At 35.4% G+C, this 27776-nt stretch overlaps 3 protein-coding genes across 3 annotated transcripts; all 3 read left to right on the top strand.

Annotated features, from left to right (window-relative positions):
• The first annotated feature begins 2047 nt into the window (after positions 1–2047).
• LOC140167421 (gelation factor-like) lies at positions 2048–3265 on the top strand. Its single transcript, XM_072190727.1, has one exon. The coding sequence runs from the start codon at positions 2048–2050 to the stop codon at positions 3263–3265; it is 1218 nt and encodes a 405-aa protein (XP_072046828.1).
• A 17-nt stretch (positions 3266–3282) lies between these two features.
• On the top strand, positions 3283–4203 carry LOC140167422 (gelation factor-like). Its single transcript, XM_072190728.1, has one exon. The coding sequence runs from the start codon at positions 3283–3285 to the stop codon at positions 4201–4203; it is 921 nt and encodes a 306-aa protein (XP_072046829.1).
• A 17-nt stretch (positions 4204–4220) lies between these two features.
• On the top strand, positions 4221–5249 carry LOC140167423 (gelation factor-like). The gene has a single exon (XM_072190729.1). It carries the CDS (start codon positions 4221–4223, stop codon positions 5247–5249), a length of 1029 nt encoding a protein of 342 aa, XP_072046830.1.
• Positions 5250–27776: the final 22527 nt, after the last annotated feature.

The raw sequence follows: 27776 nt of genomic DNA on the forward strand, positions 1-27776 counted from the left end.
ATCATGGAAAGACTGAATGAACTAGAAATAGCAAAGCTACCTGAAACTGCATCAGATAAGACTGACTTTGATTTCACTGAGAAGAATCAATCAGCTATTACACAGATTCAAGAATCACTGCAGGATTTGGGTGATATCAGATGGAAACCTCAGGTTGACCCACAGCGATGTACCATTCAGTTAGGACTTGCAAGTAGTTCTAATTGGAAGCAAAGAGCCATTGTTGAAAGTTTAGATAGCAAAGGACAGAAGATGATAATTGGTGGCACCAAGGTAGAGGCTACACGAGAAGGAAACTCACTGGATGTACAGGACAACAACGATGGCAAATATACAATTGACTATGATTTACAAAAGGAGTCACCACCACTACATATTACGATAAATGGGACTGAAATGAAAGGGAGTCCATTCAGAACTGTACCAGATGTTGACCCAGAGCGATGTACCATTCAGTTAGGACTTGCAAGTAGTTCTAATCGGAAGCGAAGAGCAATTGTTGAAAGTTTAGATAGCAAAGGACAGAAGATGATAATTGGTGGCACCAAGGTAGAGGCTACATGAGAAGGAAACTCACTGCATGTACAGGACAACAACGATGGCACATATACAATTGACTATGATTTACAAAAGGAGTCACCACCACTACATATTACGATAAATGGGACTGAAATGAAAGGGAGTCCATTCAGTACTGTACCAGATGTTGACCCAGAGCGATGTACCATTCAGTTAGGACTTGCAAGTAGTTCTAATCGGAAGCGAAGAGCAATTGTTGAAAGTGTAGATAGCAATGGACAGAGGATGATAATTGGTGGCACCAAGGTAGAGGCTACACGAGAAGGAAACTCACTGCATGTACAGGACAACAACGATGGCAAATATACAATTGACTATGATTTACAAAAGGAGTCACCACCACTACATATTACGATAAATGGGACTGAAATGAAAGGAGTCCATTCAGTACTGTACCAGATGTTGACCCAGAGCGATGTACCATTCAGTTAGGACTTGCAAGTAGTTCTAATCGGAAGCGAAGAGCAATTGTTGAAAGTGTAGATAGCAATGGACAGAGGATGATAATTGGTGGCACCAAGGTAGAGGCTACACAAGGAGGAAACTCACTGCTTGTACAGGACAACAACGATGGCAAATATACAATTGACTATGATTTACAAAAGGAGTCACCACCACTACATATTACGATAAATGGGACTGAAATGAAAGGGAGTCCATTCATTACTGCATTACCAGAGGATGACCTGTGCGTAAGAAGTCCGCTCATTACTGCATTACCAGAGGATGACCTGTACGTAAGTCCGCTCATTACTGCATTACCAGAGGATGACCTGTACGTAAGTCCGCTCATTACTGCATTACCATAGGATGACCTGTACGTAAGTCCGCTCATTACTGCATTACCATAGGATGACCTGTACGTGAGTCCGCTCATTACTGCATTACCAGAGGATGACCTGTACGTAAGTCCATTTTTTGTGCCAGATGAACTTCCTGAAATGGCACAACCACTAGATACATATGGATATGGATCATCTGAAATGGCACAACCACTAGATACATATGGATATGATAATGATGAACATTTCTTAGCAGCTCTTTACCCCCCCCCCCCCCCCCACAACCAAATCATGGAAAGACTGAATGAACTAGAAATAGCAAAGCTACCTGAAACTGCATCAGATAAGACTGACTTTGATTTCACTGAGAAGAATCAATCAGCTATTACACAGATTCAAGAATCACTGCAGGATTTGGGTGATATCAGATGGAAACCTCAGGTTGACCCACAGCGATGTACCATTCAATTAGGACTTGCAAGTAGTTCTAATTGGAAGCAAAGAGCCATTGTTGAAAGTTTAGATAGCAAAGGACAGAAGATGATAATTGGTGGCACCAAGGTAGAGGCTACACGAGAAGGAAACTCACTGCATGTACAGGACAACAACGATATGGCAAATATACAATTGACTATGATTTACAAAAGGAGTCACCACCACTACATATTACGATAAATGGGACTGAAATGAAAGGGAGTCCATTCAGTACTGTACCAGATGTTGACCCAGAGCGATGTACCATTCAGTTAGGACTTGCAAGTAGTTCTAATCGGAAGCGAAGAGCAATTGTTGAAAGTGTAGATAGCAATGGACAGAGGATGATAATTGGTGGCACCAAGGTAGAGGCTACACGAGAAGGAAACTCACTGCTTGTACAGGACAACAACGATGGCACATATACAATTGACTATGATTTACAAAAGGAGTCACCACCACTACATATTACGATAAATGGGACTGAAATGAAAGGGAGTCCATTCATTACTGTACCAGATGTTGACCCAGAGCAATGTACCATTCAGATAGGACTTGGAAGTAGTTCTAATCGGAAGCGAAGAGCCATTGTTGAAAGTTTAGATAGCAAAGGACAGAAGATGATAATTGGTGGCACCAAGGTAGAGGCTACACGAGAAGGAAACTCACTGCATGTACAGGACAACAATGATGGCACATATATGATTGACTATGATTTACAAAAGGAGTCACCACCACTACATATTACGATAAATGGGACTGAAATGAAAGGGAGTCCATTCAGTACTGTACCAGATGTTGACCCAGAGCGATGTACCATTCAGTTAGGACTTGCAAGTAGTTCTAATCGGAAGCGAAGAGCAATTGTTGAAAGTGTAGATAGCAATGGACAGAGGATGATAATTGGTGGCACCAAGGTAGAGGCTACACGAGAAGGAAACTCACTGCATGTACAGGACAACAACGATGGCAAATATACAATTGACTATGATTTACAAAAGGAGTCACCACCACTACATATTACGATAAATGGGACTGAAATGAAAGGGAGTCCATTCAGTACTGTACCAGATGTTGACCCAGAGCGATGTACCATTCAGTTAGGACTTGCAAGTAGTTCTAATCGGAAGCGAAGAGCAATTGTTGAAAGTGTAGATAGCAATGGACAGAGGATGATAATTGGTGGCACCAAGGTAGAGGCTACACGAGAAGGAAACTCACTGCATGTACAGGACAACAACGATGGCAAATATACAATTGACTATGATTTACAAAAGGAGTCACCACCACTACATATTACGATAAATGGGACTGAAATGAAAGGGAGTCCATTCAGTACTGTACCAGATGTTGACCCAGAGCGATGTACCATTCAGTTAGGACTTGCAAGTAGTTCTAATCGGAGCGAAGAGCAATTGTTGAAAGTGTAGATAGCAATGGACAGAGGATGATAATTGGTGGCACCAAGGTAGAGGCTACACAAGGAGGAAACTCACTGCATGTACAGGACAACAATGATGGCACATATATGATTGACTATGACTCATGTAAGGGCTCACAACCAATGTATGTAAAGATAAATGGGACCAAAATGAAAGGTAGTCCATATAACACCCTGCCAGAGGTTGATCCACATCAATGTACCATTCAACTAGGACTGCCAGGTAATCCGTATGATGCAGGTGGACTTTGCAGAAAGGATAACATGATCGCTAATGTTCAAACTATAGATGCCAATGGCGATAAGATGACATTTGGTAATGCCAAGGTAGAAGCTACACAAGATGGAGACGCACTGGATGTACAGGACAACAACAATGGAACATATACAATTCGCTATGACTCATGTAAGGGCTCACAACCAATGTATGTAAAGATAAATGGGACTGAAATGAAAGGTAGTCCATATAACACCCTACCAGAGGTTGATCCACATCAATGTACCATTCAAGGACTGCCAGGTGATCGACTTAGCAAGCAGTATCGTGCAGGTGGAATTTGCATGGGGATGGAACTCATGACTGCTACTGTACAAAAGGAAACCATGATTGCTACTATACAAACTGTAGATGTCAATGGCCATGATATGACCATTGGCAATGCCAAGGTAGAGGCTACACAAGATGGAGACTCACTGGATGTGCAGGACAACAACAATGGCAAATATACAATTGACTATAACTCATGTAAGGGCTCACAACCAATGCATATAAAGATAAATGGGACTGAAATGGAAGGTAGTCCATATAACACCCTGCCAGAGGTTGACCCACATCAATGTACCATTCAATTAGGACTGCCAGGTGGTCGATATGATGCAGGTGGATTTACAGAAAGGTTTACAAGATCGCTAATGTTCAAACTGTAGATGCCAATGGCCATAAGATGACATTTGGCAATGCCAAGGTAGAAGCTACACAAGGTGGACTGGGTGTAAAGAATGTACAGGACAACAACAATGGAACATATGCACTTCGCTCCGACTCATATAAGGGCTCACAACCACTTGGCGTAAAGATAAATGGGACTGCAATGAAGGGAAGTCCATATAACACCCTACCACAGGTTGATCCACATCAATGTACCATTCAATTAGGACTACCAGGTGGTCGACTTAGCAAGGAGTCTTGTGCAAGTGGATATCGCAGAATGGAAAACATGATCGCTAAGGTTCAAACTGTAGATATCGATGGCAAGAGGATGACCATTGGCAATGCCAAGGTAGAAGCTACACAAGATGGAGACTCACTGACCCACTCACTGCATGTACAGGACAACCATGATGGCACATATACAATTGACTATAACCCACATGGGGCTGGGGGCTCACAACCAATACATGTAAAGATAAATGGGACTGAAATGAAAGGAAGTCCATATAACACCCTGCCAGAGGTTGACCCACATCAATGTACCATTCAATTAGGACTACCAGGTGGTCGATATGATGTAGATGGATATCGCAAAAAGGAAAACATGACCGCTAAGGTTCAAACTGTAGATACCAATGGTCAGAAGATGACCATTGGCAATGCCAAGGTGGAAGCTACACAAGCCCTGCATGTAAAGGACAACCATGATGGCACATATACAATTGACTGTAAGTGTAAGCCACATGGGGCTGAAGGCTCACAACCAATACATGTAAAAATAAATGGGACTGAAATGGAAGGAAGTCCATTCAATGCCCCTCAGGTTGACCCACATCAATGTACCATTCGACTGAATATGAAGAGCAAGGGATATGGTTGCAAGAAAGCCGTAGTTCAAGCGGTAGATGCCAATGGCCAGAAGATGACCATTGGCAATGCCAAGGTAGAAGCTACACAAGATGGAGACTCACTGGATGTACAAGACAAACATGATGGCACATATACAATTGACTATACATATGGATATGGGCACTTTCGCTAGTATGTATTATTATAAATGGGACAGAAATGAAAGGAAGTCCATTCAGTGTGGCAAGATATATCTCTCTAAATGTAAAAGAGTGAAAAACCACTCTGAATTTCAGAGTGAATTTAAGTTAGCTCTAAAAGAGTGGGTTTTAGCTCTAAAAGAGTGAAAACAGTACACATAATTTCACTCGCGATTTCGAGTGAGCCTCACTAAGCTCAAAAGTGGCGCAAAATCTCACTCTTTCTTGGAGTGAACTGTCAGCCAATCAGAAGCGCCGAAAATCGGCCGATGTTTGTTGAACTTGTGTAACAAAATGGCGAACAGTGTGTGAATGAATGGCGAAAAAGAAAGCGGATTTGATGAAGAAATAGACAGCATACTCAATAGTGATTACATTTATGTGTAGGTCATAATTTGTAGCAAGTATACACTTGGTCTGGAGACAACGGCGGCAGTAAGTTTAAGTCATATGTGAGCAGTTTGTTACCGGCCCAGTCGCCGGTTTACATTGTACGCATATGTAAGCTTAAATGTAGGTTACACCGCATCACGCTTCTCCAGACTGTGACCGTAAACATGGTATTTGCCAAGTGTTATGACCTACACCTAAGTGTACTCACCATTGAACAGTTTGACTATTAGCTTCACTAAATCCATAGTTTTTCATCATTCATCCCACACTGAAGTTCGACACATTGTGTATGTGCTTAAGCTTTAGACCAGTTCAATATTCCTATAGACCGGGCCCTACCCTGACCTGGGGCCTAGCCTCACAACAATTTAAAGCACATAGGCCTATAGTAGCTGTTATGAACTGCTGTGATATTCTTGTATATAAAATAGGCCTAAATGAATAAATAAATAAATAAATGCTCTTTTCTGATTCACTCTTTTCCGGAGTGAATTTTTCACTCTTTCTTGTGAGTGAGCTTCACTCTAAAAGAGTTGTCACTCAGATGGCTCTTTGAAAGAGTGAGATTTCACTCTTTTTGAGTGATTTTTCACTCTTTCACATTTAGAGAGTACTAAAAAAAAAATCAAAAAAGAAGGTTAAAATTTCTTAACACATTTCTTAAAATACATGTATGGGTTTGAGTGTGGCTATATTCTATAACAATATGTATGTTCAAAAATGTGAGATTTTGATGGCTTTTAAGTGTAACAAAATGTTTTAAAAGCTTTTAAACTGTGAGACCCAGCCTAATGCATGAAGGTTGGTCTGAAATGTACAGAAACCAAATGTAAATAATTGAATTTGAAATGATAAGTACAGTTTAGCATATATTTGATATTCTAATAATGTGCACCTTCATAATTCATCAATTCATTTCATGCCATTCATGTTGTTAGGAAAAATAAAATGAAGTACTTAAGGTTGGTCTTAACCCTGGAATTATGGAAAATGTTTTGGCCTCATAACTGCTATTTTGTTGGTCTTCAGTGTATAGAAGAATGGAAATAACCTGACAAATCCAACTGTGACATCAGATTTATGTAAAAATGCTTACCTTTGAAAAAATCATAAAAAGCATGATTTTGACCCAAACAGTTTTGGACAACATAACTAATCATTTTTTCAGTGTAATTCCTTTTCTTATTGATTTACAAAAACTAGATATGAAGAACTAGGAAATGCTTTTTTTTTGTAAATCTTAATCAACTTTTAGAAAATTAATTTTCACCAACAAATGGTTGAAATTTGAAATTTTCAACTAATTTTGGCAATACTGATCCATATGTTTGTTTGCAATGGAAATTTAAAAAACATTTCCTGAGCCAAAGGAGCTCTACATGATAAAACCAAAATCTTACCTTTATCTTGAATATTGTTTCAGTTAGCTTGTCCAAAAAAATTGAAAAAAAAAGATGCATGAAAATGAACATGTTTAAAATTGCTGTTTTGTTTGAATAAATTACAATGGGCAGCAAACAAACAACCAATATTCTTATAATGCAATTATCCAGATTCCTGCAGTTTTCACAACTTCAAAAGGAGAAATTTGTTCATCATACCATCCCAAAATCCCAAATAATGAACATGTTTTTACTATCATCATGTTTGTTGATGTTATGACATAGGAACAAGAGCACAATAATAAAGGGGACAAGCAGAAAAAGTAATCCTGCCATGCCCGGGAATAAAAACCCAGAACCTCAGGTTTACAAGACCTGTACCTTAACCACACTTGGCTACGGGAGCTTCATGATTAGGCTGGTTGAAATTTCTTATCTCCTCTCCTGGGCTAGTTACGAGGAAGAGATAAGTTTACATGACCGCTTAGGCCTATATAGGTTAGAATTTCAACCGGCCTAAACACAAGGCACAGGTCTTGTAAACCTGAGGTCCGGGGTTTGATTCCTGGGCAGGATCACTTTTTCTGCTTGTCTCCTTTATTATTTGCAACAGCGAAGCTGATGAAAAACTATGTTATTTTGTATAATTTGACTGTGTATATTCTGTTTCTTTGCATATATAATATGTAGTTTATGTTGTAGTGTAAGATGTTCAGCGCATTGGGTCATTTGACGGAATGCGCTTTATAAGAATGCCATTCATTCATTCATTCATTCATTCATTCATTCATTCAATCATTCATCAATTCATTCATTCATAATTCCTGTCGATCATGCTACTGTTTTTCCATGTAACAGCACAATATTTTGTGCTTGAGCATTCTAGACTTGTATTTCCTGCCATTTGTTCTAGCTGTCTTGGGCCTCGTGACTCCTACTCCTAAAACCTGGATCAAAAGGTCCATTAAAACTGTACAAAAGTGGGAGAAAATATTGAGTTGCCAGAAATTATTCTTCATCAACTGAAAGAGCACATATTATTTTAGGTACTAATTGTGTTGGTGACAATGGCTGATAAATTAAAGAATGCAAATAATGTTTGTACATTTGATAATAATATTCACTCTATTAATATTACTCATGATAAAGATAACTCCCGATTTTGTCTTTGATTAGATATTATGCAATTTTTCTCATTACAAAATCTGCTGCTATCAATGATATTTGAGTTAACATTTTAAGTTGGCTGCACCAATCATTTGTCATCCTCTTCCATACATCTGTAATTTTTCCCTCTGATCGGAAGAAAGCAATGTACAAAGAAGATGATAAAGGTGGTGTCAGCAATTACTGGGCCTGTATTACATTGTAAATACACCATTAAAACACTGTTAAAATGCTGTTTAAACATTGGCCTGTATTACTGGCCTGTATTACACTGTTAAAACACTAGTCTGTATTACTATACTAGTCTGTATTACTGGCCTGTATTAAGCTTGGGTCATAGTCCACTTCGCGTACGCAAATTTTTCGCGCGAAAAATTTGCCAAGGTCTTATCGCGCTTTAAAATTTATTCATACACAAATGTACTTCTCGTGATAAAACATTTATCGCGAGGCTAGTGTTGCTGTTTCGTTGTTGGTGTTGCCGATCGTTGTGTTTGATGATGATTTTAGTGATTGCCAGGTACATTATACATCGTGTATTGTTGTATTTTTGGGTTTTCAATATGCTTCAAAAGTGTTGCCCATATTGAAAAATAATTAAAGAGGTGGGCAATGTCATGTCATGAATCCGGCCAATATTAATCAAAATCATGTTTGATTATTAAAGATATTTTATATATCTTATGTGTCATCTCATCATGACAAGGTTTTGTAAAGGCCTAAATCGTGATCATAATTAATGTAGGCTGTTTGTGTCTATATGAGGGAGGGGTTGTTTGTTGGGGTGGGTGTGATTGTGCGTAGGCCTAACCTTCGTTCGGCATGTGTATGGGGCTGGTATTGGAAGGTCATAATTGGCATGCGTATAGAGCATAAAATTCCGCATAAAATTTTGTGTACGCGAAGTGGACTGTGAACCGAGCATTACACTGTTAAAACACTAGCCTGTATTACTATACTGGCCTGTATTACACCATTAAAATATTGGCTTGTATTACTATACTGGTATTACTACACTGGCCTGCATAATACTGGCCTGTTAACGGGTTAGGCCATTTTAAATCGACTTTCGAAAAGTTTTTTGATACATTCATTGATTTCTCAAAAAGTAAAAATCGCAGTTTAACAAATAACGGTTCAAATGAAAGCCATTATTGGGGGCTAATTGTTGTATCACTATGAAAGGCCTGACACCAATATAAACACTTATTTCGGTGACCCAAGTTCATGGTCATTTCTGCTCACGCACTTTTTTACAGATGGCCTAGAATTTCATATTTCGGTTTCAGCGATTGCCCGAAAAAGGTGGTATGTTTTTGAAAAGCGTTTCCGCTTGGAATGTAGATAGTTGTTGTTGCTATTACTGTTCGCGATTTTAATTTATGCACTTTTTAGCCGACAATTTTCAATGCATTTTACATAATAGAAATGTCGCTGGCATAAATACCGATATTTTTAACAGTATCGTTTTTTAAATCAAAATACCATCCAAAAGAGTTCCCAATACTTTTATGAAACCGTAGATACCAAATCGGACTGCAGGTGATGAACAGATTTTGAACTAGAATTAAAAAAGAACCAGCGTAGGCCTTCTCAAAATGTACTTTTTAAAATATCGAGTTGTTTAATTTTGGACTGCTTTTTCCTTGTTTTTATAACAAGAAAATGCTTTACATACCCCAAACTTCTCACATAGTCTTGGCTAAGTGTCCGTTACTGGTTGATATTATTAGAATTAAACGATTTTCATGATTAACTTACTTTTACCGCAATGTTTTCCCTCGCAATGTTCAAATATATCCCCAAAATGGCGTTGCTTTCTATCTCACATTAATGACAAGGTTATCCCAAGATGTGTGAGAGTTTCTGACACTATATTCACGGGTATTCTATAGCTATTCAAACATATACAAATTTGGCTGGTTTGCGATAAGCTATACCATTTTCACCCTGATGTGGTAGACTGGATCCTTCAGTTTTTCAACAACTACGCGCACGGTCATCGGGTTGTGCTGTTGGTGAATAAGGCAAAGTGACGGATTGTGGGTAAATAAAAGACGCCCTCATTAGAGGCCAGAAGGATTCAGGCTACTGATATGGCCGTGACATCAGCACTGTATGAATTTCATTACACTCCCTAGCGTTCGATCAAAGCGCTGATGTACAGTCAACCGAGCCATGAAAGTCAAGATCGCAAGATGCGCGTGTAGCGAAGCAGTGCTTCAGATCTCGGTGCCGTCACTGCCACATCGGTATGAAAACTGGTATAGGTCAGGCTTCCTCAAATAGGTTTGTTGAAGCGCCACATGAAATAAAAGACTGGAAAGCGCCACTCAATGGCTGTGAAGCAGCTTCATGGTGCTTTAGCACGGCCGGGGAGTCAGAGGGTGCCCCCTGTGAAGTTAACGTGGTTTTTTTTTTTTTAAGTTGAGGTGCAAATGACGCCATTTGGTGCAATATTTTGCACTATTTTAGCCTGTCTTTACACGGAGAACATGGGAATTTATTTATTTATTTATTTATTTATTTATTTATTTATTTATTTATTTATTTATTTATTTATTTATTTATTTATTTATTTATTTATTTATTTATTTATTTATTTATTTATTTATTTATTTATTTATTTATTTATTTATTTATTTATTTATTTATTTATTTATTTATTTATTTATTTATTTATTTTATTTTATTTTTGTTTTTTGTTTTTTTTTTTTTTTTTTTTTTTTTTTTTCGCGCCACTCGGGAAGCCACGCTATTTATGGACCCCTAGTATCGGTAATAGATGACTATGAAAACTTTCCGCATACCGAATATGGGTTTAGCCCATATTTAATTGCCTTTAGGCCCTATGATTTATTTTTAGAAAAGAAAGCCTAAGACTGGAGCCTAATCAATTGAGAAGGGAATGGATTTTGTCACAGTAATATCAAAATTAATATCGTCCATAACAAGAAGGAATGCATCACGATTTTTTGATATCCAGCTATAGTATTTTAATTGATTTACACTGAACATGAAGCTATAATATCTCTACTATATAGCTTCATGCATGGACATTTGCAGACCGACCTTCTCCATGTAGCGAGTACCACATTAGATTGTGTTTACAAGAAATATATAATAAGCGCCACTTCCACGAAATGTCCTATATGCCAGCAACTTTGATGATAATATATTATCTACAACATCACACCTGTTTTTCAAGAACTCTCTTTTATCTATTCACCTCAAAGAAAGGATTAGAATTATTATAATAGAATCCCTGACCTGATGCAACGCATTTTTAATGAGTTGCTGAGGGACTAGAAATCTTTATGGTCGAATGAACAACGTATGACCATGGAAGAAAGAGATAAGAAGGAACCACAACGAACGCATTCACTTTGTACACTCCCTTTACCGACATTTAATTGACATTGTTATTCATGAGGATTTACTTTGAGCAATACCCCGCGTTAAATAGGTGATTGGTATTGTACTCCATGTATTTGCATGTCTTCTGGAGCGTGTCTGAAGGATGATTTGAACTAATGACCTTCCGCAAGCACCCTATAAGATTTTCTCTGTTGACGTGATCATCGGTCATTGATGGCCTACATCTTTTTCTTCCATTTTGCCCAATTTTCCTGAACTTTGATGACTTTTTTCTCAGAGTTGGCAGTCTTTGGCACTGAAACGAGTTAGCTAGTTACGATTATACACATATAAACTATTCAATTAAACATGTTTTATATACCGGACTCAACTGGAACATTGTGCATTATTTAAGAACATTTTACATCTATTTTTCATCGAAAAAGTCACCAAAATCTTACCTTATTTGCTAAAGCTGAAACTCAGCAAAAAACTTCCGATTTTGACGACCTTTTCGATGTTTTAAAGGACATTTTCTACACAATACGATCAAGAAAACAGTTTGAATGTAGATCCCAAAACAAAGCTACTATACATGTTCAGAGCATCAGTGAAATTTCAGAATCTTACTTCCGTGTAGCGTTTGTTTGTTCGTGGATGGGTTTGTTATAGTTTTTTTTCCAGTAATGATTTCGCCAAGCATCATCGCGGTAAATGGATCATACATGAAAGGAGGTACCATTGATAGCTTTTCTTTTCATGCGTCAATAGATAAGCGGATTAAAACTTGGCCGATCGAAGTCGTTGTGGTTCCTTCTCATCTCTTTCTTCCATGGTATGACCACTACACAGGTCAATGGCCTTATTGTGTTCTGGCGGGTTATTTAAAAGCACGGTCCCTGAATTTTTCCAGACAAGGAACAATAGGAACAAATTGCCTGGCAATGGGGTCACATATAATCCCAGTCTATAGTGTGATCAGAACATTATAGGCAGGTAATCATTATAGTATAATCAGTACGAAAAGTCCAATGCGATTTTTAATGTATTTAAAAAATTCAAAGAACCACTTTTTAGCGGGAATTTTTGCAAGTTACACAGCTGAAGTTGTAAAATGGTTGAAATACTACAATATTACGGCGTAAACAAGAATATGTTTGTTTGGTCTTTGTTCCTACAGCCACATCCCTTAAAACACTGTCAAAAAATGCTGTTCAAAAAATGCTGTGTAGAATTGGATGTGTAGTTTTCGATGGTGTTTGAAAAGCATTTCTGATATTTTGTATATTGGAATTCCTCTAGGTTCAATTTTAGGGCCACTATAGTTTATAATATTTGGAAACTCTTTACCTAATTAAGTTGATTGTAAACGTATTATGTATGCAGAATACACCACTCCCATTATGTTTCACATGTTTATCATGTTTAAATACAAGTGTTATTTTTTATTCATATTTTTAGTTCTTGTGAAATATTTAGTTCTTGCAATCTTAATGCTTTACAGCTAAGCTTAATACTAACAAAATTACTGATTGGTTTGAATCCAACCAATTAACAACCTTGAGTAGTTTTAAGGATGTTTTGCTTGTTTATCATGATGAGACTATTGGAGTGACCATATTCAATTTCTTTCTAATATGTGACACGATCAAGGGAAATGAGTCGGATGTCGCTAATATTGATTTTGAGATATTGGCAAAGAAAGAGTTTAAAATGTTTTGTTTTATATTGTTTTCAACGGTTGATAAATTGACATAACTTTGTAAAGAAAAATCACATCAACATAGGGTTTTCAGTTTCTGAAATCTCTAAATGTCCGCTATAGAAAAACTTATTTTCGACCAGGGTCGACATGTGACTCATTAACCTTGATCATGTCACATTATTTCTAAATGCATTGGTGTTTTTCAAAGAGTCAAATACTGTAATGTTTTTCACCCTGATATGGCAGTGATGTCAACGCGTTGAGGCAACTGTTTCACCCATGCATCTATGCGATGCCACGTCAGCGCTTTGAGCGTCCACTAGCTACTTGAAGCTGCACCCAATGAAATGCGCACTGCCACATCAGGGTGAAAAATGGGGGTCTTCTCGCTATTCAAGGTCCGTCATTCGAAGGTTCGCTATTCGAAGGTTCGCTTTTCGAGCGTGTAATTTTACCATTCGCTATTCGAATGTAATTAAAGGTTCGCTATTCGAAAGAACGGTTCTCTATTCGAAGGTTCTCTATTCGAAAATTCCCAAAACATAAACAGGTTCTCTATTCCGAAAACAAAAAGGTTCTCTATTCCGAATATGAAAAAGGTTCTCTATTCCGAATATTCAAATATGGGTTCTAATTCTCTACTCCGAAACCAAATAAAGGTTCTTTATTCTGAAACAAGTCACCATGTTCTCTACTCCGAATATGAAAAAAGGTTCTTTTCCGAATATGTTATATGCAGTGGAATTTGTAACATCATGGCTAACTGAAAAACTTTACTTGGTTTCTTTTAGGACCTTTTCCTCCATCATCAAACACATCATTCTGTCAAGGCTAGCGCTAAAACTACAAAGGCCCCAGTGCCCATATGTGGTACACTAACGGGCCCTACCTCGTAGATTTATCCTTTGCCCATCTTAGCCCCAGAGGTCAAAGGTCACGGCCCCAGATTTTTCATATTTGGAATTAAGAGCCTTTTTTTTCATTTTCGGATTAGAGAACACGGTGGCTTAAATCGGAATAAAGAACCTTCTTTCGTTTTCGGAAGAGAGAACCCATTTTTTCATATTCGGAATAGAGAACCCTTTTTCATATTCGGAATAGAGAACCCTTTCTGTTTTCAGAATAGAGAACCTTCGGAATAGAGAACCTTTTTAATTGTCAGAATAGTGAACCTTCGAATAGCCAAACTTCGGAAAAGCGAACCTTCGAATAGCGAAGTTCGCCCAAAAATGGTATACTACCTGTCTATTAGTATCAATCAACTTGCCAATACTGTTATCTTCTCTCATTTTGACTACTGTAGTTCTGATCAGTGGTGCCACCAGGAATTTTATGGGGGGGGGGGCAAATTGCCGCAAAAAGTGGAAATTTTTGGGGTTTTGTCTCAAAAGTTTTGAAGGATTTACTAAATCATGTATAAGCTACTGCAAAGAACTGAACACTCTGGAAATGAGAGTAGGAGTGTTGCTGGTTCATCGCATTACTGATCAAGTCTTCTGATCGGAGTAAATTAATGTGAGTAAATTTATTATTGGACGTGTGAAACATAATTTGCCAATTGTGAGTGTGATAAAATTATTCCTTTATGGGATAATTTGTGGGACTTAATTGAAAGCAAAATTGCCCTAGCAGAAATTCTATACAGCAAGAAGTGTATCAAAAGTGTATCAAAGTGTATTAAAACTGTATCAAACAGCAATTTAATACAGTTTTGATATACAAAGGGTGTATTGAAAATGTATCAACTGAAAATATAAGGTATCAAAACTGTATCAAATACCACCTAACTGTATCAAAAATGTATCAAAAGTGTATCAAATTTGAACTTAGTTAATTTTGGCCATGCTTGTGGTGTATCAAAAGTGTATCAAATTGAACTTTGCAGTTTTTTAGTGTATGTAAAGTGTATCAAAGTGAACTTTTTGGTGCTAGATGTATATCAAAAGTGTATCAAATTGGACTTTGCCTGTTTTTAGTGTATGTAAAGTGTATCAAATTGAACTTAGTTAATTTTTGGTGTCTAGAGGTATATCAAAAGTGTATCAAATTGGACTTAGTCAAATTCTGGCTGCATACAGTGTATCAAAAGTGTATTAAATTGGACTTTGCCTGTTTTTTAGTGTATCAAAAGCGTATTAAATTGGACTTAGTTTATTTTGGGTGGCTAGAGGTATATCAAAAGTGTATCAAATTGGGCTTTCATAAACTGACCTTTTGTAGTGTATCAAAACTGTATCAATAACTGATCACATGTCTAGATAATGACTCATCATTTTCAAATTTGCCCATGTGGCATGTATGCAGTTAACACCAGGATTTGCATTTGGAAATGTACTGTATTTTAGAGCAAATTATGGTGTTTTATTTATCATGATGAAGATACAAACATGCTTGTAGACTGCACATTAGGTTACAATGTAGTTGTAATCAGGGACTGTGATTAAAGAGGAAATATCTGACTTTGTTCTGATAAGGTAAGCTTACTATATATTATATAGGGCCTCAATGTATATGTATTAAGCATGAATATAGCACATGCCTGTATAGTAGATGTTATTTGTAGCCTTTTTGTCTCTTTATTGAGGGTAACAACTTCAGTGACAAGCACTGCATTCCAAGCAGGCCCTCTGATGTATGTATGTTCCATTTTGGTTGGGTTTTGCTTCTTTTTTTCAAGACTTTCTCACACGTTTATCCTATTGCGTTGTAATTTTGAATGTTGATAGGGGAAAGTGCATTGAGCTGCTCCGTGATGGGGGAAAGTGCTAGAGGTCAGCATTAGCAGTAGAGGGCAGTGTTGAATTTGAGCTTGATTAGACTAATTTCAAAATTTGACCTTTGACCCCTTCACTTTGGGGTCATTAATGTTTGCAAATATGTTTAGATCATGTAAGGATAATTCTTGTTGAATTTGAGCTTGATTGGACCAATTTTGAAATTTGAAAAACTGTATCAAAAGTGTATAAAAAACTGTATCAAAAGTGTATCAAAACTGTATCAAAAGTGTATAAAAAACTGTATCAAAAGTGTAAAAAAAAACTATCAAAAGTGTATCAAAAAACTATCAAAAGTGTATAAAAACTGTATCAAAAGTGTATCAAAAACTATATCAAAAGTGTATCAAATGGCATGTATCAAAAATATGGCGGTCCCGCTGGCCAGCATTAGAATTGGAACGCTGATTTGATACAGTGACATATTTGATACACTTTTGATATAATTATGTATAAAATGTGTATAAAATGAAAGGATAAAAATTTGAACGCTAATTTGATACAGTTTAAATTGGAACCCTGATTTGATACAGTAACATATTCGATACACTTTTGATATAAATTATGTATGAAATGTGTATGAAATGAAAGGATAAAAATTTCAACGCTAATTTGATACAGTTTAAATTGGAACCCTCATTTGATACAGTAACATATTCGATACACTTTTGATATAAATTATGTATGAAATGTGTATGAAATGAAAGGATAAAAATTTCAACGAAAATTTGATAGTTTAAATTGGAACCCTCATTTGATACAGTAACATATTTGATACACTTTTGATATAAATGATGTATGAAATGTGTATGAAATGAAAGGATAAAAATTTGAACATAAATTTGATACAGTTTAAATTGGAACCCTCATTTGATACAGTAACATATTCGATACACTTTTGATATAAATTATGTATGAAATGAAAGGATAAAAATTTGAATGTTAATTTGATAGTTTAAATTGGAACGCTGATTTGATACAGTTACATATTTCATACACTTTTGATATAATTATGTATGAAATGTGTATGAAATGAAAGGATCAAAATTTCAACGCTAATTTAATACAGTTTAAATTGGAACCGTCATATGATACAGTAATATATTCGATACACTTCTGATATAAATTATGTATGAAATGTGTATGAAATGAAAGGATAAAAATTTCAACGCTAATTTGATACAGTTTAAATTGGAACTCTGATTTTGATACAGTTACATATTTCATACACTTTTGATATAATGATGTATGAAATGTGTATGAAATGAAAGGATAAAATTTGAACGCTAATTTGATACAGTTTAAATTGGAACGCTGATTTGATATAGTTACATATTTCATACACTTTTGATATAATTATGTATGAAATGTGTATGAAATGAAAGGATAAAATTTTCAACGCTAATTTGATACAGTTTAAATTGGAACCCTCACTTGATACAGTAACATATTCGATACACTTTTGATATAAATTATGTATGAAATGTGTATGAAATGAAAGGATAAAAATTTGAACGCTAATTTGATACAGTTTAAATTGGAACCCTGATTTGATACAGTAACATATTCGATACACTTTTGATATAAATTATGTATGAAATGTGTATGAAATGAAAGGATAAAAATTTCAACGCTAATTTGATACAGTTTAAATTGGAACCCTCATTTGATACAGTAACATATTCGATACACTTTTGATATAAATTATGTATGAAATGTGTATGAAATGAAAGGATAAAAATTTGAACGCATAAATTTGATACAGTTTAAATTGGAACCCTCATTTGATACAGTAACATATTCAATACACTTTTGATATAAATTATGTATGAAATGTGTATGAAATGAAAGGATAAAAATTTCAACGAAAATTTGATACAGTTTAAATTGGAACCCTCATTTGATACAGTAACATATTCAATACACTTTTGATATAAATTATGAATGAAATGTGTATGAAATGAAAGGATAAAAATTTCAATGCTAATTTGATACAGTTTAAATTGGAACCCTCATTTGATACAGTAACATATTCGATACACTTTTGATATAAATTATGTATGAAATGTGTATGAAATGAAAGGATAAAAATTTGAACGCTAATTTGATACAGTTTAAATTGGAACCCTGATTTGATACAGTAACATATTCGATACACTTTTGATATAAATTATGTATGAAATGTGTATGAAATGAAAGGATAAAAATTTCAACGCTAATTTGATACAGTTTAAATTGGAACCCTCATTTGATACAGTAACATATTCGATACACTTTTGATATAAATTATGTATGAAATGTGTATGAAATGAAAGGATAAAAATTTGAACATAAATTTGATACAGTTTAAATTGGAACCCTCATTTGATACAGTAACATATTCAATACACTTTTGATATAAATTATGTATGAAATGTGTATGAAATGAAAGGATAAAAATTTCAACGAAAATTTGATACAGTTTAAATTGGAACCCTCATTTGATACAGTAACATATTCAATACACTTTTGATATAAATTATGAATGAAATGTGTATGAAATGAAAGGATAAAAATTTCAATGCTAATTTGATACAGTTTAAATTGGAACCCTCATTTGATACAGTAACATATTCGATACACTTTTGATATAAATTATGTATGAAATGTGTATGAAATGAAAGGATAAAAATTTGAACGCTAATTTGATACAGTTTAAATTGGAACCCTGATTTGATACAGTTACTTATTTGATACACTTTTGATATAATTATGTATCAAATATGTATGAAATGAAAGGATACATTTCATTTGATACTTTTTGATACATTATCTTGGCATTTGATACACTTTTGATATGTATAAAATGTGTATGCAATGTTAATTTGATACAGTTTTGATACATAAAAGTGTATGAAATGAGGGTTCCAATTCAAAGCCTTTTATTTCATACATTTTTCATACGTATCAAAAGTGGTGTATCAAAAGTGTATCAAATTTCAGCCAGGGTGGTGAGAATTTGCAGTTTTCCAATTTTCAGAAGATGTTTGGTTTGGACATTGAAGATTCTGATCATAAAAATACTATTAATTTTCTTATCCTTTGTATGAAATTTTATATTCATAGATGTAAGTTCCAGAAAGTTGCTCCTAATTTTCAAGCCTATAAGAATTTGGTTAAGATTAAATTTAATACAGAGAAAAAAATTGCTGAAAACAGAGGCAAATTGTCCAAACACTTTAAGAAATTTTCTTTTGATCCGAGTTCTTAAGAGGAATTTAATCTCCTGCTTTTCTTTGCATAAGTATTCAAATGTTTTATTTTTTTTTTTTTTTTTTTTTTTTTTTTTTTTTTTTTTTTTTTTGCATCAGCCATAGATATTTCTACAGAATCTTTGTCTATTTTTTGAAAGGAACAGTTACCATTCTTGTTTGTCTCTCTGTTTTGTTCTGTTTTTGTGTGAATGTGGTGTGGTGTGGGGATTGTGGGAGGGTTCTTGTCTGGGGATGGGTCTGTTGTTGTTGTTCTTTGTTAAAAAACCCTGGGTATGTAGATTTGATCGAGTGTTTGTTCAACCATATGATTATGATGCCTTGAATTTGATTCTCTCTTGAATGTGATGTCTCATTTATATTTCAATTGACACTCACCGCTTATGACAGTGCTGGGATGGTCTTCGTTTTGTGCTTTTGTCAGGCCTGGTTCAGCTTCTGCTTTTTTACTATTCTTTTTCTTATGTCCTGGCTTCAGCTTGTGTGGTGTATACATCACAGCACTTGTGAGTGGTGGGTGTCAATAATTACAGGTGTAACTGCATATCAAACTTTAATTTGGGCTTAAAGGAATAATTGCATATTTGTTTATAATATTGTATGGCTGACATGAAGAAGGGGGCTGGTGGTTTTCTGTAACTTTTCTCCACCCACCAGTCCCAAGTACAGGGAATAAAAATGGAAAAACAAAAAAAAAAACAAAAAACAAAAAAAAAAAAAAAAATAATAGTGACAAACTGATTTTTGCAAAGGCCCCTTACTTTTGACTGCTCCACATCCGCCACTGGCCCCTGGGGATAGAGGGCCCAGGCACCCAAAAGTGGAACCTTTTTCAGTGATACACACTAAAAATCACAAGAGCAATCTCAAGAACCACTGAATGAATACTAGGCTTGGTTGTACTCATTTTAATGTATTTTTATGCTGATTCCAAATATGGTCATAAAAATGTACAATTCTGAAACATTTTAAAACTTGTCATCTGCAGTCGACACTGACATAGAGAGGGTTAAAGGAAAAGAAGTGACAAGTTAGAGTAGAGAAGGAAACTTGGAAGATCATATGATTAGGCCATCTTAATTTAATAGTTAGTCTCAAAGCCCCCCACTGCACTAATAAAATTGTGCACTAATAAAATTGCCTGCCTTTTGTGGGATATTCCTGCTTGATTGAGCAAATCAGTTTTTTCTGCTGTTTTATTTAATTTTTTCAAAATCAACACACAAACATAACGTCCGACGTCGTCAGACATCAAAATAGCCTAAATAGTAAATCTCAATAAAATTCTTCATCTTTACAGTGGCGTAGCGTCATATGGGTACGGGGGGGTGCATGTGCCCCCATCAATCTGAAAATTTAGAAAATCCATTAGGAAAATTGCTGAAAAATGGCTTGTGTCCCCCAATCAGACACAGTGCCCCCAATCATGGTCGATGCCCCCCCATATGATGACCCACGCTATGCCACTGCATCTTGACCAAAGTGAAATCTCTATATGAGATGAAAAGGTGTTCTATTCTTGTCAAAAAGCTCGTCCCACAGATAAGAAGATATTCAAGTAAAACAAAAATAACCCAAAAAAAAAACGCATTCCGCATTAGGTTTTCAAATTGGGAAGGGCTTTGAGACAAACTATATGGCCTAAGCTTATACTGTTTGTTTTCTTTTGCCCTTGTAGACACGGAAACATGTAAAATCATACCACACGATTTCACTTTCGTTTTATTTCACCCATGTAACTAAAGTTGGAATTTGATATGAAGTTCCTTATTACGGAGGAAGCTTGTTACTATGACAGTAATAAGTGCCCCTCCCAACTCACGAACAGTAATGAAAAGCCACAAATTTGAATAGAAAATGAAACTTGTAAAAGCGTGTGGTATTAAGCCTCGCCTTATTTTATTTCACCAATGTAACCAAAGTTGGAATTTAATATGAAGTTCCTTGTACAGAGGAAGTTTGTTGTTAATAATAATGAAAATGTTATTGAAAGATTTGTTTTAGTTATTTAAAAACTTTGCACAAATAGTGTAGTGTTTATGTATTGGGCTATTAGAGTTGAAATCCATACACCCCTGTGGAAGACATGACCTTAAGGGATCTAAAATGAGCGTTTATTATGCGTTTTACAGTATTTTTTGTGGGACATGAGAGCACCTCAGACCTATCGAATTGCATTCTGAATCTGAAGAATGTCTTTCTGATATCAAATAATTTTCATTTTTGAAAATCACAATATAATACAAATTTTATGACAAATTATAAATATTTGATATTTTTCAAATTTTTTATATATAACAGTCCTCGAAGTAAATTATATATATCTAATGATATATTCTTAAAGTGTATGTAGCAGGGAGGAAAAGCCGACGGTCAATTGAAAATTTTGACCTTTCATATTGAACATATGGATTTTTTTCCCAAAAAGACCTAATTTTTTTTGGTGTTTTGGGGAAAAATCCATATCTTCAATACGAAAGGTCAAAATTTTCAATTGATCGTCGGCTTTTCATCCCACCTACATACACTTTAAGTATAAATCATCAGATTGATAAAGTTTACTTCAAGTACTGTTAAATATCAAAAATATCAATTTTTAATGATTTGCCATAAAATGTGTATTACATTGCGAATTTCAAAAAATCAAAATTATTTGATATCAGAATGACATTCTTCGTATTCAGAATGTAATTCGATATGTCTGATGTGCTCTAATGTCCCAAAATAAATACTGTCCAAACGTTCATACCCCAGTTTTAATCTCCCACACAGGAGTGTGAATTTCAAATGTAGTTACTAAGTGAGTGACTCCATTTGAAATTTACACTCCCTGTGTGGGAGATTGAAGTCATGTCTTCCATAGGGGGTGTGTGGATTTCAACTAGAATTGCCCATGATGCGAGTTTTCAGTTAACTCGAAAGTTTACTTCAGCAAGTAAGCAATTCAGCATTTTTATTTCATAGGAACTGTTCATGGGAGATTTAATATTCTATATTTAGATAGATTTATATAAAATATTAATACTAATGTGGGGAGGGGGGGGTTCTAATTGATAGAGATTGTTTGTTATATTGGTTATATTATGGTAGATGCATGAACTTGATAAACATAATGAAATCAAACATACTTTTCAAAATGTGTTTTTCTAATGTTGATAGTTCTGAAAAAAGTGATTCTTTGTTCATTTTTGAAGCTTTATAACAAGTTTTCATTTTGTTCCTTTGCAAAACAAAATCTACACCAGAAATGTGAGATGTATAAAGTTTTATGCATAGGTGTAGATCCCGGGGGATAAACCCTCCAATATTTTGCTAGGTGGATGGTCCATAAAATCATCTCTCCCAATGTTGATGCCTGTATGTGGGTTTCTGACCAAATTAACCTCATATTTGGCCATTTTAGCCTCAAAAGTGACAATTTTTTGTATTTTTTGCGAATTAATTTCGCTTTTGCACAATATTTCATCAGTTTAGCTTCAATATTGCACAATTTTTCACACAAAAACATATCCTGTGAATGTGAATTTTGGTTGTAACACACCTAAACAACAGAAATTATAATTTTCATCAAATGACTTTTATTTTGTAGCCAAAATTTAAGAGTATAATCATGGGTAATTTCAATATGCTGGCATGTAAGATAAGAGAGATGTGATGATGGAGGTAGAACTTTTTGAATGACCCTCATATATCCACAATAGCTATATTACATGACCAATTTCACACACAAATGCCATGTAATAATTGTTTCTTGTCCCACGCCATTTGACTTGACGATTTAAAACATTTTGCCCTTCTGCATGTGACATTTATCCAGTTCAAAACAACATTTACCTAAAATATGTACTTTATAAGTTATGCCATCAAAACTACCATCCCAAAAGATCCGAGTTATTAGTAAAACTGGGTATGGCATGTGTGGCATCATCAAGCAAGCATTTGCAGGCTCTTAGCTTCAGCTATGAAAGTCACAAGTGCCTGGTTTAGAGAAGAGGTGATTCTTTTAAAATATTTCCAAGAATCTGGATATTGATAGCAAATTGCATGAATTTGTGTTTTAGAAATTCCAGTGATTAGTAGATGGCACATTGCATGCATTTGTGGTATGATGTTGCTATCTTCAGTAGATAGCATATTGCATGCATTTCTTTTTTAGAAATTGTTATCTTCAGTAGATAGCACCATGGCTCAAAAAAGTGGGGAATTTGGGAACCTCATTCCCAGGAAATATTGTTTGGAGGGAAATTCTGGTATTTGAAGGGAAATTGTGTCTTTATTGTATATAAAAAACATGCTATAAATTGTGGGAAAGTTAGCTTGCTTCCCGGGAAATTAACATTTTTTCGAGCTCTGGATAGCACATTGCATGCATTTGTTTTTTTAGAAATTGCTATCTTCAGTAGATAGCACATTGCATGCATTTGGTTTTTTTAGAAGTGGCACATTGCCTGCATTTGCTTTTTGAACTTATAATCTTCAATAGATGACACATTTCATACATTTGCGTTTTAAAGTTGCTATCTTTGCTATCTTCAGTAGATAGCATTTGTTTTTTGAATAGTAGATAGCACATTGCAATTCCATGCACCTGTTTTGAAGCATGTTCAGTAGATAGTAGGGAGTGTGAATTTCAAATGGGGTTACCTAAATTGGTGACTCCATTTGAAATCTACACCTCTGGGTAGGAGATTAAGGTCATGTTGCCAATAGGGGTGTATGGATTTCAACTTAGCCAATTACATAATCCAACAAGATTTGATCAAGGATCCTAAAAAATAAATAAACTTTTAGGATATTTAATTTGATTTTGTCACCAGCAGCAACATTCATGACGCCAACGATTATCATCCATATCTCAAATTAACTCTCTCAACAGGTTTGTTTCTCACATCCCGTTCACTATCATCAAATTTCATCTCATTGTTACAATGCATTAGATAAATAGCAATAATTGCATATTATTGATAGCCTAATGTTCCATTTGAGAGATAACCTTTCAGTAAGATACAATTTACTAAGATGGTGGTAGCACATTACAGTATGACGATACCATTGAGAGTTGATCTCAGTATAATTTAGATTGGGGATAATTCTCTACATATAATGTTCCAAAGATTACTTTTTTTATTAAAAATTACAAAATGACAATTTTTTTCACTTTTATAACAATTTCTACAATCTACATGAAAATTGCATTCAAATGAGTACAAACATGCCTATTTCGGGTTCAGCGGTTACTTCAAATGGGCTCAAAAATTGGGTGAAATCTTAGATTCCAGTGATTTTGATGTACTGCAACCTGCAGTGCAAAGTATTAAGTGCTGCAAATCCCTCATGTTATTGTTGTCATCGATGATCCGCTTGTCTGAGCCATTACAGGTCCCAGGAGAGGAAAATATATGGAAAAATTCTTATACATGTTCAATATCATCATCTACGGTGGCTTAGCAGCACGCTTCCTTTTACCAACTTGAATTTAGGAGAGGTTTTCTTGAGAGGGGGATGAGTGTGTTTGGTGGAATGCTTAAAAGGTTTGAGAAAACATGGCTTCAGATGCCATATCTAGGAGGTATTTGTGATGTCTGAGGTATTTGTGATGTATGTGTGGATGACAAGCACAAATGTTTAAAAGGTTCAACAATTTTAGTCATGTTTAAACAAATTTAAATTGATATGTTCAAGTCCCTATTTGGAATAAACACAACAAATGCATTGAAATGAGTAAAAATGTGTCTAGTATTTGTTCAGTGGCTCTTACGACTTAGTCATAGTTATTCTTGAAGAGGTTTATTAGATTTGTAGACACAACACTTATAACCTTTGGTTTTGACAAAATGAAATGTATATTATATATTAATCATAGTAGTAACTATTAAAGAGACAGGCAGTGTTGTCACAACTTGGCTCACCAGGCCGCGGTAAAGGAGTCTCAAGTTGCCCAATTTTTAAGCTTCCAAAAAAGCGCCCAATACTGAATAATTGGGCAGATTGACCCGAATTTAGAACGCAAAACACCCAATTTGGCGGAAAAGCACTTGATTTTAAAACTTCTGGTAGTTAGATGGGAAGTTACGGACCGATCAATAAATGGTCACAAAACCCTTTGTAATTGAAATTTGAAGCTTCAGAGACTCAAAATCTTTATAAATCGGCTAAATTGAGAAGAAAATATATCAAACTACTGCCCAATTCTCGCTATTCGCAATAAGGGCGCCGCCAGCGGTTTGCGATGTAATCATGATGTATCATGATGTATCATGGGAAAAGGTCGACATCCAAGTCCGCGCAATACGAATATTACCATGCTATTACATAGGAACATGTGACAATATTTTTTAGTTTGTCAATATAACGGTATTACATCGCAAACCGCTGGCGGCGCCCTTATTGCGAATAGCGAGAATTAGGCAAGTAGCAGCAAGGTTTTTTGAGTAGTGATTGCCAATTAGCCCAATTGTGTGCCTAGGAGCGGCGTTGGCATCACTGGAGACAGGTTCCAGTTAGATACATATCTTGTGAAAGAACTTGTATATACATGCAAAATTAATTGACACAAGTACAGTGATTCTTAAGAAATACAACAATATTTTAGACAAAAAGCTGACATTTGGTGACATAATCCTCCAGAAGCATGTTAAGCATTAATGAGACAGGTGCCAGTTGGATATATCTTGTCTTGTGGAAGAGTTTGCATTATGGATATAATTGAACTGTGAGTAATTAAGGGTTATGAGGTGTTTGTATAGGCAAGGGTAAGGACCTACAAAGGTTAAATTGTGTAAAGGTTACATCATGTCATGTGTACAATTATTGCAATATTGGGAACAAATTGGTTAATAACATTTTACAGGAAGGTTTTTAAGCCTTCCTGTAAAATGTTATTAAAATGCGCTTAAAAGAGCTTGCAAAGGTTACAAAATCTTAAATAATGAAATTTTTTTGATTAGGATTCTCATTGATTAATTGAAATCCACTTAGTAACAATAATAGGTAAAGAAGAACTTTGTTGAATAGATTCATCAGTACCAGACTAGCAGAACATCAAGAAGAAGTGAAAAAGGCGAATGAGAAAAGTATACACTCCCTCTGAACGAAGGACATCAGAAATGGAACAGACTAAATCGGCAATTTTAGATCAAGTTGCACAGGCAAACCATGTTATAGACTGGGAAGAATCTAAGATCCTTGGGCGGGAACATGACAAAAGGTCTAGAGAAGTTTGGGAAGCAATGGAAAAGAGGAGATGGGGCACCAAGACCCTAAACTGAGAGGAGGGCACATATCTCTTAAGTCATGTTTACAATCCACTGCTGAAGTATGCAAAGGGACCAAATGCGGAAACCACTCAAACTTGTTTGCCAGGAAAGTGAATCAGATGACCATATCGGTCACACCTGATAAAGTCCTCTGATGAGTAGGGCGAAATATTGTCAGCGAGTAAAATATTCAATTAGTTTTGTCAAACAAAAATCCAAAATGTTTAAAGAAGAACCTATTGTTAAAAGACAGGCATTAAGATCACAATCTAGTTAATATGATACCTGATATGCAAGGTTGAATGGTTGCAATAAATAGAGATGCAAAATACAAGTGCTTCTTGGCAATAATGAAAATAACTTTGTGTAAAGATTAGGTCTGATATCACAATTTATATTTGTTAACAAGAATTATTTCAAGAAAACAGTATCATGGGTTTCAATGATCTTTTTCAGAGGGTAGGCAAAGGAGGGGGGGGGGCAAGTAAAGACATTGCAAAGGTGACATAATTTATCCATGATCACACACCATCCCTGAAAATATGGTTAGTGATTTGCATCAATAATTTTGAGTCTTGTAAAGACATCAAACGTTGTAAATCAAGAAAGGATTTGCAAAGATTATAAAATATTTTAACTAGAGGTATCAATAAACTCAGCTGCATGGTATAATGATCAATCCTGATATAAATAGAGGAAAGTAAACAATAAAACCATGCAAGTATACAATATGCCATATTCTGTGAAGAACAAGTGGAATACATAATATGCTATCCCTATTACAAAAATAAAGTGACTACAAAATGCAAGCGTGCAATTAGTACACAATGTGCTATCTACTGAAGACAGCAACCTCAACAAACACAAGGATGCAATATGCTTGGTAGCAGCTATTTACAGCAAACTTCAATAAACACATGAATGCAATGTGCTATCTGCTGCAGACAGCCATCTCAAAAATACATAGGCATAAAATGTGCTATCTACTGAAGATAACAACCTCAATAAACACAAGAATGCAATTTGCTTCGGTAGCAACTATTTACAGCAACTTCAATAAACACATACATGCAATGTGCTATCTGCTGCAGAAAGCAACCTCAAAAGTTCATAAGCATACAACATGCTATCTACTGAAGACAGCAACCTCAACAAACACAAGAATGTGATACACTTAGGTAACAACTGTTTATAGCAACATGCAATGTGCTATCTACCAAAGACAGCAACCACAA

The sequence above is a fragment of the Amphiura filiformis genome, chromosome 13 (assembly GCF_039555335.1).
Source record: "Amphiura filiformis chromosome 13, Afil_fr2py, whole genome shotgun sequence".
Classification (NCBI taxonomy): domain Eukaryota; kingdom Metazoa; phylum Echinodermata; class Ophiuroidea; order Amphilepidida; family Amphiuridae; genus Amphiura; species Amphiura filiformis.

Bases quoted from the DNA above. Each gene is read 5' to 3' on its own strand.
- LOC140167421 (XM_072190727.1), top strand. From the start codon at position 2,048: ATGAAAGGGAGTCCATTCAGTACTGTACCAGATGTTGACCCAGAGCGA.
- LOC140167422 (XM_072190728.1), top strand. From the start codon at position 3,283: ATGATAATTGGTGGCACCAAGGTAGAGGCTACACAAGGAGGAAACTCA.
- LOC140167423 (XM_072190729.1), top strand. From the start codon at position 4,221: ATGACATTTGGCAATGCCAAGGTAGAAGCTACACAAGGTGGACTGGGT.